Here is a 14,400-nt window from a genome sequence, read left to right as displayed (position 1 = left end):
TTTGAAATTATATAATACGCCAGTACTTTGTGAAATATTCTGATAATTGCTTGACGTCTTAATCGATCCATCATTTAAATTTGAATTCTTTGGAAATTTGAAATTTGTTCGAAAATTTTTGGGTTTCTTTTTTGCACGCTTAAAAAAATAAAGTACCACTTTTGAAATCGAAAATTGTGATCAAAATGTTCCAACAAATAAAATATGTACCTGTTTTGGTGCCATTATACGGTGTGTGACGCTCGTACTTAGATCTCCAATCTGTATTCCACAATTGGTATTAGTGTTAGTTGGCAGCGAGAGAATGAGAAACGGTGACAGTGACAGTGTTTTATTTCTCTTTTTTATTCATAGACTTTTGGTACATGTGTAAACGCTATAATTATATTAGATTAACGTTCACGTTTACGAGAGTATGTGAGTAGTTTATACATTCATAACTATTAAATATGAAATAATGAATATAATACCAGCATTTTAGATTTGCTTTCGCCTCAGACAAACAATAGTATATCCGCAAATTAAGCACTATGGAATTAATTGCTTTGGAGCAAAAAATAAGTCTCAAAAAAAATATATGTATTTTCAAATTTGAAAATCACTTTAGCAGCTTTATAAAATAGCAGAAGATGGGATATAATACATGCTTGTCATTGTTAGAGATTGTTCGAGTGCATCACATTTATGTATTTGTGTTCGTTTTTTGTTTCTCTTTTATTTTGTATTAATTTTGTTTTAATTGTCGAGCATGCTGCGTTTCAATGCTTCCTCCAGATCCGTATCATAACTCTCGGGTTTCGAGTAGTCTGAAGCAAACTTGTCCGCTTTAATGCCATGCGACTCCTTGTTCTTATTGTTGCTGGAGCTACCATTATGTTTACTCTTATTGGCGTTGCTGTCGTCGAGTGTCTTGCCGAAGTCACTGGAGAAGTTGTGAGCATCGAAGGCGTCAAATTTAGCAAAATTATTATCCAGAGTGGTTGAGTTTGCGGGCTTGCTGTTGCTGAAACTATCGTCGAAGTTGTCGTTGAAGGCATCAAAGAGCTTGGACTCCGTGACTGAAGCTGCTGTCGTAGTGCTGCTGCTGACAGCAAAGGCATCAAAGGCCGACGACTGCAACTTGGCATTATTTTGTTCATTGCCCAGAGTTTTAGTCTTGGTTTTCATCGGGTTAAAGTTGTCGTTGAAGTTCTCATTAAATGCATTAAAGAAGGAATCATTAAGTTTATTTGCATTTGCATTTGCGTTTGCATTGTTATTCGTTGTCGTTATTGTTGCTCTTGAATCTTTCGATGCTGCCGTTAAAGTTATTTCGCTGGCAGGTTTATCCAACGCAAAATCATCAAAGTCGGCAAATGCATCCAAGGCCAGTTGCGATTGCTTTGGATTCGATGCACTTGAATGATAAGACGGCGCCGGGCTAGAATTCAAGGTGAATGCTTCAAATTGTTGCAGCAATTCGCTATTCAGCGGAGTGGCCGTCTTTGAGTTGTTGTTATTGCTAATCTGTTTGGATGGGATCTCATCTGTAAGTAAAATAAATAAGACAATTGTTAGATGCTCATTTTTATTGATAAAACATACGCACCCTCTGAGCTAAAGTCCTCGGTAAAGTTCTTTTTGCTACTTCTACCTGTTTCCGATTCTTCGTTGTCATCTGCAAATGGATCTTTAATATTAAATGGATCCTCATAGCGATAGTCCTTGAATGGATCATCCTTGAAGTCCGTGGGTCCCAGTATAGCTGCTGGAACAGGTGATGGTACCAACTTGCCGACTCCGCTGCTGCCAAAGGCGTCAAAGAGACTTGCGGTCGCTCCACTTGTTGTTGCCTGTGTCTGCAGCGGTGTATTGGAACGCGACAAATGTTGGTTATTTGCGGTGACTGCTGTGGTGGCTGAAGCTGATGCTGATGTCAATGTCGATGTCGATGTGGATATCGATGATGTCAGTAGCAGTGTGGATTGCTTGTGCAATGGCTGTGTAGGTGTACTAGTGCTAGCAGCTTTGCTCGAGCTCTGACTCTGGCTTTGATTCTTAGCCGGAAGATCGTCAAACAGCGAGAAGCTATCCATGAGCGTTGAGTTTATTGGTGGGATGGGAGTGGTCGTGTTTTTGTTTCTTATTGGAATGTTTTGTAGCTGTGTAAATTGTGGAAATGAGCAAAGAGAGTGTGTATATGTGTGGAAGGAATAAAAATAAACGTAAGTCAAATTAATAGAAAAAAAGTCCGAATTATAAAATTATAAAATATACCAAACAATTGGGCATTTAAACCATTAACAAAATAATAAAAATAATATAAATAAGTATGGGAAAAGCGAATTAGGAGGGTTTGTATTAAATTAAGCTTGGTACATACAGGGGTAGGAAGAGCGGGAGGGCGACTGTGGAAGAGAGCCCTGCATAAAACAAATGTGATATAACCGGATGCGACAAAAATGTTTCTTTATTTTCGTTATGGTTATATTTTGTTTATCATAACTCACTTGTTATATGTATTATTATTATTATTATTAATATTAATGATGTCGAACATAGATATTTCTTGTTTAATTAATGCAAAACTTTTGTTCATCAAATATGTGTTGTTACATTAATAGTGTATATACGTAAAACACTAAAATCAATGTACGGGAAGCTTTTTGTTTCGGTATCTGAACAGTTTCGTGGTATTTATGTATGTAAGTATATACGAGTTCGATTATGCCCTTTAATATTCACTTTCATTTAAAAATATCCATAACATCAAAATAAATAATTCGAGATACGTTTATGTACTGTAGTAATAGGGAACTAGAATATCAATCGATCATCGACTTACGATTATCAATTACCAATGAACAATTATCGAATATCTACGAAAACAAACGTTATTTAATTAATTTGGAATTGTTGCTCCTACTCTAGTCGATGGCATCGTGTCTATATAATGTATTAACAGTTTGATTCATTGACCGGCGATTGGATATAGCTCTATGTGGAAAGCAATACGAGTAATTCAGTGGAACTTCCAATTCTGGAAACTATTCAATAAACAGTAAAGCAATCATTAAGGTTACAATTCATTGAAATTCGAACTATTTGCGATAGTTACCTAGTACATAGATAGTATAAATGTATGTTCTTATTTGTTTTTGTGAATGTATCAGCGTTTGTATATAATTGATATAAACATTAGTATCATATGCAGAAACAACAACAATTTGCATTTAAATTCCTTATTTGAGTTATATTTCATTCTATCATTATTCATGGGACTAGCATCATCTTCTGAAAAAGCATTCCAAACAAAACGTTTTGGCGTGCACTTTAATTGTTTAGAAATACATAATATAATATGATTTGGTCGACGCTTGTGCTCGAAATAAAATATCATAATTATAATAAGTTAAATACAATATTGCACAACATTTGAAAACTTGACTTGATATTTCAGTATTTTTTTTTTAATCTTTGACTACATTAAACACGATATAACGTTTGTCTGGGGGATTTTGACATTTCAATTGATTTAAATTTAGTACATTTATCTAATTAGGCATGAAACTGCGAGTATGCTAAACGGCCTATGTGCATTCCAATGCCGAATCATCTGTGATATATGTATGGGTTTGTATATGTATGCATTATGTTTTGTACGCTTAAAATTTGTTCATCATCTTTTGCTAGGCTCAACTTTAGACTGATTACGTGTCTGTCTCTGTGTGTGTGTTAGTACCATTTTAATATTATATTAAATATGTTATATTATGTATACACATATATATATATATATATATGCATATATTTCTATATATATATATATAGATATATGTATATATTTTTATGCATTTATAGAAATATGATAATTATTAAGATGTTCACTGAAAATAGAGAATTGCAAGATATGAAAGCAAATAGTTAGTTTCGTACAGGCAGCAGTTATGCCAAGTGGGAACAACTAGAATCCGTTTGTATTATTGGCCAAAATCAATAAGACATTCAAATCAACTGTAAATCAAAAGTTCTACTTGAAAATATGTGCATGAAACTTGTTTATTTGTTAAGTATGTGACTGGAAATTAACACAACGGTTTAATCAACTACTTAACTTAAGGGAGGTTAGTGATAAAAATTAATAACGATACTAATAGCAAAATAATAATAATAATCGTTAGGTAGTTTTTAATGCAAACAAAAGCTGTACAGCCGGTGATTGTTGAACTAGTTTACAAAATTATTGTTATTACGGTGCGGTGTGCATGCATTACCACCGATCCCAATGTACATTAAACTTGCTACCAACCTTATTGTCAAAGTCATCAAAATCAGCGAATCCTCCGCCGCCGGCTGCGCTGGTACCGAAACCGCCCGATGGCTGTAAATGAAACGATTCTTTAGCTAATTCATCGTAAGAAACTCGAGCTTATGTCTTGCCTGGGATGCGCGTGGTGGAGCTGGTCTTGGTGGCGGCACCTTGGATTTCTTTGGCGGCAATGCTGGACTAGGTGACTCTGGTCTTGGCGGTGGGCCGGACCTATTTGTATTGGGACTGAGCACCTGACCCTGACCCGTTGGCGCATGCAGGGCCGCAAATGGATCGCTACCAAAATCATCCTTTCCAGGCTGATGAGATATTAAAGTATAAAATATGTAAACAATATGAAGTTGTATAGTCAGCTCTCACCTCCGGCGTAATAGCATTCGACTTGTTTGCAGCAAATGCATCAGCACCAAATGGATCGCGGTGAGTTTGCCCAAAACCACTTGCGCTACTTTGGCCAAATCCGTCGAAACCGCTGTCGAAGCCGGAACTCATATTGAAGCTGTCGTCAAATCCACTACTAATGGCAGGTGTGGGCTTACTAGCCTGTCCGCTGAAAGGATCATTGCTTAAGCCATTGGTTGCCTTGTTAGCTGCACCACTATTGTTTTCCTCAAACGGATCATCTTTCTGTAAGTCGATTTCCTTTTGCAGTGTTTTGCGGGCATCATCAAAGTCGGGCTCGATTTTCAGCTGATATTCCGAGACCAGCTCAGCATTTTGATTCTCCATTGCGGCGCGACAAATGAGCAGAGCATCAGTCATCTGGCGCTGCGTTTCCATCAACTGTGTGACCATAGATCGCACCTATAACATGCAAGATAAATATTAGATAGATATTCATCTCAAATGTTTGGCACACATACCGAGCTGATCTGCAACTGTGTGTTCTGCAGATGCTTGGTTAGTTTAGACAGTTCGCGATTGTTATCATCGTATTCCTTTTGCAGCGACGACTCCTCATCCTTGAGCTTCTGCAGCTCAGAGCGTTTAGCATTCAGTTCGCCCTCCTGCTCATTTATGGTCTCCTCTTGCTTGTGACACTGATCGCGTATCTTATGGACCTATAAGAAGAATATAGAAAGTCAAGTTAATAAAGATGTGTAAAATCGATCACTACTTTGCACAATTACAATTACAAACAAAATACAAACAAGCAGAACATAAAACATTTACGAAACAGGCAACAACAAAATAGACCAACACAATAGGTAAACAACATGAAAAAAGGAAAATATTAAACGAACCTGATTGTTTGTGTACGTTATATCATGACTTACATTGGCCAACACGGCCAGATTTTGGATCACCTTATATTATTGTAAAATAGTATTAAAGTGCATTCACCAGTTTAGTATGAGTAATTTGTTTTTGTGTACCAATTTGTGTTAACAATGGAGGAACATAGTAAAGAAAGGGAAATCATATTCAAATTAAACCAGTCAAAATTCAATTTAAAGAAATAAACAAACGCAAAATGCAAGCAAAATAAAGAAAGGCTTAACCGATCACGCGTAGGAATAACCGTTAAACCCAAAATGCAAGCATTATCCGATGTACGTGTATGCAAAGATAACTACTTGAGCCTGCAAATCATCCAGACGTTTCTGTGCCTCGCCACGCTGATTCTCCAACTGCTTCAGGGTTGCCGTCAATGTATCCAACTCGCTCTGCAATGCAATTATAATTATTTTAAATAATTCATCCTACAAAAATTGATTAAAATGTGAAGCTAACCTGAAGGCTGCGCACTTCTCCATTCTTGATGCGAACATCTGCCTCCTTTTGTGCAATTTCCGTTTCTAGGGCACGTCGCTCGCGGGCCAGCTCCTCAATTTCCTTGGAAATCATCTCCAGTTCTGGATTTGAGTATGTCGGTTTCGGCTCCTGCTGCTGCACATCGACTCCAGAGACAATCGCCCGCATTGACGGCGGCACCATGTTGGCTGTGAGGACTTGTGGTGGATCTACTCCTCGCTGTTTACGTTCCACGAGCCACATGGCCAATGCGAACTGATCCACGGTCAGTTTGCCCGATTGATTGGTGTCGCAAAGTGCCCTTTTAAATGGAATTAGAAACAGGATGATTAAGTGTTTTAATCAGACAAGTATAATAAGATACTTACCAGATATCTGCGAGGCTGCGCTGTGGTATACCCGATTTAATGAATATGTCCTTCACCTCGAGACCAGAAACCAGGCCATCCTTGTCCAAATCGGACTGCCGAAATATTTCCTCGAATCTCAACAGCTCGGTTGCGCTGACCACCCAATCGGCGTTGGCCGTTACCGACGGTGGCGCTCCAATTGGTATCAGCGGATCAGTTTGTATCAGCGGCTGCGAACTGACCGCGCCCACCGGTGGAATGCGCGTCATTGGCGGCACCGCGACGGGCAATGGTGGTATAGCAGCCGGTGGGGCAATATCTTTGGGAAAGTTGGCGACAAAGCCACCGTCGCCGAATCCCTCGCCACTTGGTGCTCTCGGCATGGCTGCGCCAGCACCTGGTGCTGATAGAACTGGTGGTGGTGGCATGGCGGGCTTGGCCGCCTTTCGCAGCTCTGGCGGCAGTACGTTGGGTACTGTGCGCTTCTGGAGTGTCTGATAAACGAGGTGCATGGCCACAATAAACTCGTGCTTATCCAAATTGCCATCCTTATCCTGATCGGCCAGATCCCAAATAGTGCCCAGTATGTTCATCGGCAGCTTGGAGTCCATGAGCACGCCCTTTACTTTGTTGCCTGGAAGCATGCCGTTCTGAGGATTCAGTGATTCAAACAGCTGCTCATACTTGAGTCGATCGATCACACTAATTGTCCAATCTCCACTAGCGGCACCGGCAATGGCATTCGCAACTGGCACCGATTGTATACGAGATGGTATTGCTTTTGGAATTTCACCCTGACAATATGTGTGTTAGTTTATCATTGCTGTTGTGTAATCATTATTTTATTTTTAGCTGCAACTTACCACTTTAGGTGGATTCACTGTATCCATGTAGATGTTGTTCATGTTGGCCACTTGGCCCGCTTGCGACAACGAGACCAGCTTGAGGGCTACAAAGAAACCTGGTTTATCGAGAAAGCCCTTGCCATTCGGATCGGATAGATCCCAAATACGACTGAGCACCACATCACTAAGTCCAGATTTTTTCAAGAACTTAGCCGCCGTCATGGCTTCGATGGCACCAGTTCCCTTTGGGTCAATCTATAAATTTGGCACAAGCGCGTAAAAATCAATAGGGGGTTGAAATTGACCGCCACACACACACATTCCTGTGTATTCGGGCCACGGACTTGGACTCGGACACGTTACCTGTTTGTAGTACGCCTCATAGACGAGGTTGTGCTTGCCGCACACCCTAGCAAAATCCAAATTCATGCTGTCTCCGTTTGGTGGTGGTATGTCAACTAATTGGTTTCGAATTGAATGAATGGAGTCTCAGCCTATGACTCGTCGTAAGCGTAAGCGCTGTTATCACTATCACAAAATCGATTTTTTTCTCTCTCTCTTGTTAGTGTCAGGGTGAGGCGAGGGCGGAACTCGCTTGTAGTGTGTGTATGAGTTATCGTTGTACGGTTGCCACCCACCTAATTCACAAGCGCCGCGAGTTGCACGTACAACTTTATTGTTATAGTATTGCAGTAGAGCACATTACGGCTTGAATTTAATTGCACTCTTTAAATTTAATTTGCTTTTGCCTTTTTCAGCATCGGCCCCTGTCTAGTGTTGAGCAATATTCCGATTACTCTTCATCAGTCATTTACCAGCACTGAATCCAGGGCAGCTCTATTTACAGTTTGAGAGCCATTGAATTAATTGAGCGGCAGAAACTTTTAGTATATCGATAACGATTGAGAGAAACTGTCATGGCGCGGAATTTTAATAGAATTTAAACAACGTGTCAAGGCAATTCTAAATAAAAAGGAAATTGTTGTGACTAGCGCCTTAATTTATAAGTATGCCATATGCTTGTAGCGCTAGGATGAAAGTACAAATGAATAAATAATAAATAAATGTTCAGTGCAAGCATGGGTTGTATTTATTTGATTTAAATGGAATTATGTTATAGTTTGTGCATGCTTAATAAGCTAATTAATCTTAGCTTTCAGCTACATAATTAGATATGAATAGAATTTAAAGTAAACGTATGCGACAATTCGAAGCTCCGCATTGACAATACAGAACTTTTCCAGGCACAACGCCGACCTCGTAGTTGTAGTTCCAAGTGAGCTCAGTGCCAGAGCGTATGTGAACGGCCGAAAAGAAAGCAACCCATGGAAAACGCAGATCATGTGTGTCCACGAATACGTTTTGCACGAACAGATTGGGTGCACAAGAGTGCTGCAAGAGAAAATGTGTGTATGTAGTTGATGATTAATAATAATTCTTGGTGGTTTCGCAGGCACTCACATTAAAGTAACGACCCAAATTGCCGGTTGTCTTTGCATCCATAATATAGGGAGCTTCGTCTTTGCCAAAGAGTCGTCGCACTGAATTTTCACGCACTGTTTCATCTAGATCAGCATTTGGATTGAAATTAATTACGGCACGCTCTTGTGAGTCCAGCTCATTAGCTTGATTTGATTGGCTGCGAGAAGTCCGCAGCTTGTCCTTTTTGCGCGGTTGGTAATACTTATTGGGTTTGAAGTCATCATCGTCCTCTGGATCTGGAGCATAGGTATCTTCCTCCTCTTCGGTTGCCGAGTGCTCGACGTCGGATTCGTAGCCCTCCTTCAGTTGCTCGGCCACCTCAATGTAATCCAAGTCGGCAAAATACTCATCACCAGCATCCAGACCTCCCTCGTTGGCCATGGTTTCGGTCAGCAAGTGTCCAGCATATATGCATATGAAGGCGCCTTTGGGTATATCATTAACACATCTCAATCCCCAGCCTCGATTCGATGTCTTAAAAACTTGCAGCTTCATTTCCAGCGAGTGCTGCACCACACGATTTAAGCAGTTCTTCTTGCACTTGCAGCGGGAATTGCATTCATAGATGCCAGTGGGAACATGCTCGTGCAGACGCTTATACTGATAGCCGATCTCCTCGATGGGTTTGTTGGGATTGCAGTACTTGGCACCCGCAACCGTCAGCTGCCAGCATGCGCACTTTGATTTATCCTGAAATCAAAGAATTTTAAATCAAAAGCAGTCCTTAGTAATAGAGTTTTCATGTCACTTACCGAGCAGTCATCATCACAATCACAGCCCACCAGAAACTCCTCGTCAAGATTCAAATGCACCCCCTCTGTGGGAATGCGCTGTTTGGCGTATATACAGGGCGGTGGCAGGGTGCTATCATAGTAGTTAACCAGTGGCACAGCCATTTTCTCTTGACCCTTCGAAATATCCGGATCCTTCACAATGGGAGATTCAATGGAGTATTCAGCCAAGCAACGCAAATCTGGCGTAAAGTCAAAGTTTTCCACATTCAACGCGTTTTCCGTGACCCGTAAATAAGTGTGCACCTCGGCCAGATTGCGGAAACTCTTGCCACAGGGTCCCCGATAGACAACGTTGCGCTTAGCCTTCTGCTTGAAGACCAAGCGCTCCCAGCCAGAGAGCAGTGGCTTGGCCAACGGACTGTAGCTATCTAGGCGATGTACCATCTTGAACAAACAACCCGGAGAGCAGACATGTGGCGTATACTTCTTTGGTGGCACATTGCGCTTGGCGGTGAAGTAGATGACATTGCCCTTGGGCCGATTCTCGTCATCCACATAGATGGTCGAGTTGTTCAAGTGACGCACTGTGTTGCGTGCTGCGGTTGCAGCATTGGCAGCAGTCGCCGAGGCCGAAGAGGTCGGCAAATTGTTGACATTTTGCGGAGCAGAGCTGCTCTTGCGTGCAATTGCCCGCATCTGCTGGTTAACCTGTCTGTTGCTCGTCTCCATTTCCTTGGTGTAGCGTATAAACGGTTCGGTGCGCTACAGGAAAATGGCAATTTTATAGTTTCCTTTAAGTTGAAATTGGTATGTTTACTTACACGGGGCAAACGATGCTGTTGCATGGCATTGGCGCTGTTAAGAGCGTTTTGCGTTTCCTTGAACACGGGACCCAGTCGCAAGGATCCGCGATATATCCACTCGGTATGATTCTTGTCATCGTCGAACTGCATCTGCACCAGACTGCAATCGATGTCAATGACGCGGGCATAGAGCCAGGTGCCGTTTGATTCGGTGTTCATGTTCTGGCCACGCGTGCACTGCACCATCGGTCTGTCCACGGAGTACTTTTCCACATACTTCTGAATGAAATCTCGTGAGCCAGGATGCACATCCTCCCACACTCGCTCTGAGGCCATGCAGACCAAACGCACATCATTGTGCTGCACATACTGTGTGTAGCCGTCATCATAGAAGATCAGATATCTGAACCTGTTGGCCTGCTTTAAGGGTTCAGCAATAATGCCTGGATAGAAGGCACTCGGCACCACAGCTCGCTCCTTGCCGCGCGACAATGTGCTGCCATTGAAATAGGCTATTACCCGAGTGCCTGGCAAAAAAAATTTCCGGTATGGAAATGAGAAATTCAACACATAATGATGTAGAGTATCTTACCAATTGTTAGACGCACTGGTGGCGGTTCAAAGTAAGCTAAATGCTTGGCCGTTACAGTTTTGACCATTTGGTATGGCGTATTGAGATACTTGATTTTATAGCTCTTAACCAAGTTGCCGCCAACAGTTGTGCTTTCAGTGAACTCAATTACTTTGACTGATACCCAGCTGGCGATGGCCTTATTCTTCACAGCATAGTAGGTCTCGTTGAGTTGGATCGGCGGACGCTCTATATCACCAGCTGGTGGCACTTGCTACAAACATTAATTTAATGACATTACTCATTACTAGCACGATATATGATAACAAACTGCACTTACCACATAATCAGTCATATTTTGGTATAGATCTAGTGGCGGCAAATGCTTATGCACCACTGGACAGTGATTGTACAAGGCAAAGTGCATTTTGTCAGCCATATTCTGCAGCTTACTCAGCTCTTCGTTGGCCAAATCGAGTTCATGTCCAATGCGATCCGACTTTGATTGCAAGATGGTTTTGGACCAAGCCATTTGGTCGTTCATTCCCACCTTGCTCATAACAGTTTTTATGGCATCATCTAGCTCAGTTTCAATTAGATTCAAATCATTTTCCGAGAATTCAGCTTTGTCTGTAAATTAAATATAATTATTGAAATATATTAAATCTATGTGGTGGTAGATTTTTATTCGTAGCACTTACTCGGCTCATCGTCATTTTCCTCTTCATCGCTGCTGTCCAGTGCCACAAAATCCGCATGATCTTGCTTGAAATTACGCAGCAGCAACGGCTGCTTGGCGAACAAGTATCCAGCATAGTCCTAAGAGATTTAAATAGTATATTAGAATTGAAATATCTATTCTTTTGGAGGCACCCACCTCGTATACGTCCATTGCTGCGTCATAGCAATCCAAGCAGATGAACTGCCGATTGTGGCTCTTTCTGGGCACCTTGTAGTAGTTGAGAACTGCCAGACTAGCGCGAACAAATTGTTTGTGCATCTTGTGGCAGTTACAGTTAACGCAATCCTTCCTGTAGTAGATTTCATTATCATCTACCAAATCGTCTTGTTCTATCATCTCGACTTCTTTCGTTTCTGATATGTCTTCTGTTTTCAGTTCTTCTTCCTTAATGTCATCATTGAGGCTTGCATCTATTTTCATGTGCTCAGCTTTTTCTAGAGCCTCCTTTGATACAGATATTTTATCCTCTTGTGGTATATCTGGAGTGGATGATGGAGAAACATGAGCACTATCCTCCACCTTGTTTTTCTCATTTTCTTCCTTGGCCTCATCGGAATCGTTACTTGTTTTGGCATCATCAGTATTCTTGTCTGTAGATGCCAGGATGTCATCTTTTTCAACTGTCTTTAGCACCTGCTCGCCTTCTGCATTATCTTGCATGTATTTCGACTCTGAATCAGGTTCTAATTGGGTTTCTGTATTTTCTGTAATCAAATCCCTATTCTTTTCGCCAACAGCTTCTTTGTCGGGACTATTAATGAGTTCAATACTGCTGTCGCTGTCGACCACGCGTTCCTTTTCCTTACCAACTAATTCTTCCTGATCATCGTTGCCCGAAGATGCAGGCGCAACCACAGGACTGCCAATCATTTCAATGCTGCTATCCAAATCAACTTCCATTGGTTTAGTGGACTTAATATTATCTATTGAAGGGACTTCGCCTTCATTCGGAGTTGGAACACGAATTTCTACATTGTAGTCCATGTCTTTTTCAATATCTTCGGCATCGTCAGTAACCGAACTGCTGATAAGTTCAATGCTACTATCCAAATCAGTTTCGATTGGTTTAGTTGAATCAAGTTTATCAATCGAAGATCCTATGTCTTCCTTCGAAATTGTCATAGATGTGCCTTCGTTCAAAATATGCTTAATCTTATCATCTGCAGATGCAGTTATCTTAATGCTCTTGTCACATTCCGACTCTCTCTTGTGTTCACTTGAAGATGGTTCGACGATTGAAATATCGCCAGCCGTTGACAATTCTTCTTCATCCAAGGACATTGACTTATCGACATCTGTCTCAGAGGTTTTGTTTTCTGCCTGCACTGCGAAGCCGGCGTCGCAAGCTGCAGCGGCAAGCGATTTATTTGCATCTACTTTCGTTGAAGTGTCAACCGACTCCGTATCTACGGGGTCTGAGCAATCCATTGCAGCAGACTCCGAAGCCATAGCGTGTTTTTTTGTTGTTACAATTATTAAGTTTTATTTAAGATTCAACAAAACATCAAACAACTTAAACAATTCTGCAGAAAAAACAAGAGAGTGAGAGAGAGTGAGCTAAAATCAAGGGCTGCCCATCCGGTAAAAGTTTCCGATCTGGCTTGATTTTTTCTACTTAAAAAAAAACAAGTACATTTCCGAAATTGGGTGTTTTTCATTTTTGTACTTAATTTCGGATTTTTTATTTATAGTTTTTTATTTAGAATTTTCTTGATTTTTCGATATAATTTTTTTTTTTTAGAATTAAATTAGATAACTTCTCTTCCCGACGGCTGACGAATATCAAACCTTTTTTTAAAATGTTAAGCTTAATTTTGTCTAATTTCTAAATCTTAATTTTCATCAAATTTATTAACTTTTTATTGAGTTTTTTGCTTTTTAAAATTTGCAATTTTTGTCAGTGATGCCTTGGCCGTCAGTGCTGTGAAGGCTGCCGTCGTGGGGTGTGCCAGCGCTGGTGAGAAAGGCTGCCACCCGTTCCAAGGTTTGCTACCCTGCAAAATTTTCCAGTCTGGCAACATGTAACATTTAAATCAAATTGCGAAAAAAATTAAATTTTTTCTTAATTTGCAGAATTTTTGTTAGAATTTAGTCTATATTTTCACATTTTTTTTAGAATTAAATTTGTAACTTCTCACACCAAAATGGGTGACGAATTTCTAAATTTGAATTTTAATTATTAATTTAATCTGGCTATTTAAATATATTTTTGACTATTTTTTGCTACACAAGGGAATGATAATAAAAACAAATTATTACGGTTTTTTATATGCAAGAAATTTATTTGTTTGTATTCCTCAAAACATTTTAAGGATGAGAAGAAACAACACGGTAGCCGTTCTCATCGGCCTCATAAGACACAGAAACTGGGACTCCTTCGGGAGAAGTATATTCAAATTTGCCTACAACTACATTTGTTTTTCCATCAGCCACATGTCCCGATTGTTCAGCAGAAATACCGTTGGATGTTTCTACAGTGTATTTGAAGTCTTCGGGATTTACTTCAACCTTTTCTTCGGTAGTAACGGCTGACCTCTCATCACCAGCATAGGCGACGGCCAAAAGGCAAGCAAGGACAATCTAAAACACAATCTTAGTTAAGCTTAATAGCTTTGATTAACTTTAATATTACCACTTACCAAGAACTTCATGTTTGGGATGGATATTTTAGTTGTTACCAGAGTGTGAAACAGAACTAATGAAATCTGCAATTACGCCAAGCTTTTATAGTAACTTGCTAAAATTCTGATGACATTTCTAAACTCGCCAGTCAACATTAATTTAACCGAAAGATCCAGTTTTGTGTTTT

At 40.5% G+C, this 14,400-nt stretch overlaps 3 protein-coding genes across 4 annotated transcripts; all 3 read right to left on the bottom strand.

The window, feature by feature from the left end:
• Positions 1-321: 321 nt before the first annotated feature.
• LOC117783234 (epidermal growth factor receptor substrate 15-like 1) lies at positions 322-8,075 on the bottom strand. 2 transcript variants are annotated; one of them, XM_034620519.1, is made up of 12 exons: positions 7,623-8,075; positions 7,278-7,514; positions 6,433-7,208; positions 6,044-6,365; positions 5,887-5,976; positions 5,554-5,616; positions 5,173-5,370; positions 4,670-5,113; positions 4,420-4,608; positions 4,289-4,360; positions 1,589-2,141; positions 322-1,526 (listed from the first exon to the last, which is right to left on the bottom strand). In XM_034620519.1, the coding sequence occupies exons 1-12, from the start codon at positions 7,686-7,688 to the stop codon at positions 736-738; spliced, it is 3,801 nt and encodes a 1,266-aa protein (XP_034476410.1). In that variant the 5' UTR covers positions 7,689-8,075; the 3' UTR covers positions 322-735. The 2 variants fall into 2 exon arrangements, with proteins under 2 accessions (XP_034476410.1, XP_034476411.1); XM_034620520.1 differs by lacking the exon at positions 5,554-5,616.
• Positions 8,076-8,320: 245 nt separating this feature from the next.
• LOC117784945 (histone-lysine N-methyltransferase eggless) lies at positions 8,321-13,147 on the bottom strand. The gene is made up of 8 exons (XM_034622803.1): positions 11,727-13,147; positions 11,551-11,668; positions 11,190-11,479; positions 10,871-11,123; positions 10,297-10,805; positions 9,494-10,237; positions 8,721-9,431; positions 8,321-8,651 (listed from the first exon to the last, which is right to left on the bottom strand). Exons 1-8 carry the CDS (start codon positions 13,038-13,040, stop codon positions 8,445-8,447), a joined length of 4,146 nt encoding a protein of 1,381 aa, XP_034478694.1. The 5' UTR covers positions 13,041-13,147; the 3' UTR covers positions 8,321-8,444.
• A 699-nt stretch (positions 13,148-13,846) lies between these two features.
• Positions 13,847-14,317, bottom strand: LOC117784505 (cuticular protein 47Eg). The gene is made up of 2 exons (XM_034622256.1): positions 14,231-14,317; positions 13,847-14,171 (listed from the first exon to the last, which is right to left on the bottom strand). The coding sequence occupies exons 1-2, from the start codon at positions 14,240-14,242 to the stop codon at positions 13,899-13,901; spliced, it is 285 nt and encodes a 94-aa protein (XP_034478147.1). The 5' UTR covers positions 14,243-14,317; the 3' UTR covers positions 13,847-13,898.
• Positions 14,318-14,400: the final 83 nt, after the last annotated feature.

This window comes from Drosophila innubila, assembly GCF_004354385.1.
Source record: "Drosophila innubila isolate TH190305 chromosome 2R unlocalized genomic scaffold, UK_Dinn_1.0 1_C_2R, whole genome shotgun sequence".
Taxonomy (NCBI): Eukaryota; Metazoa; Arthropoda; class Insecta; order Diptera; family Drosophilidae; genus Drosophila; species Drosophila innubila.
The sequence above is the reverse complement of the archived record's forward strand: the minus strand, read 5'-3'. Positions and strand labels throughout refer to the sequence as shown.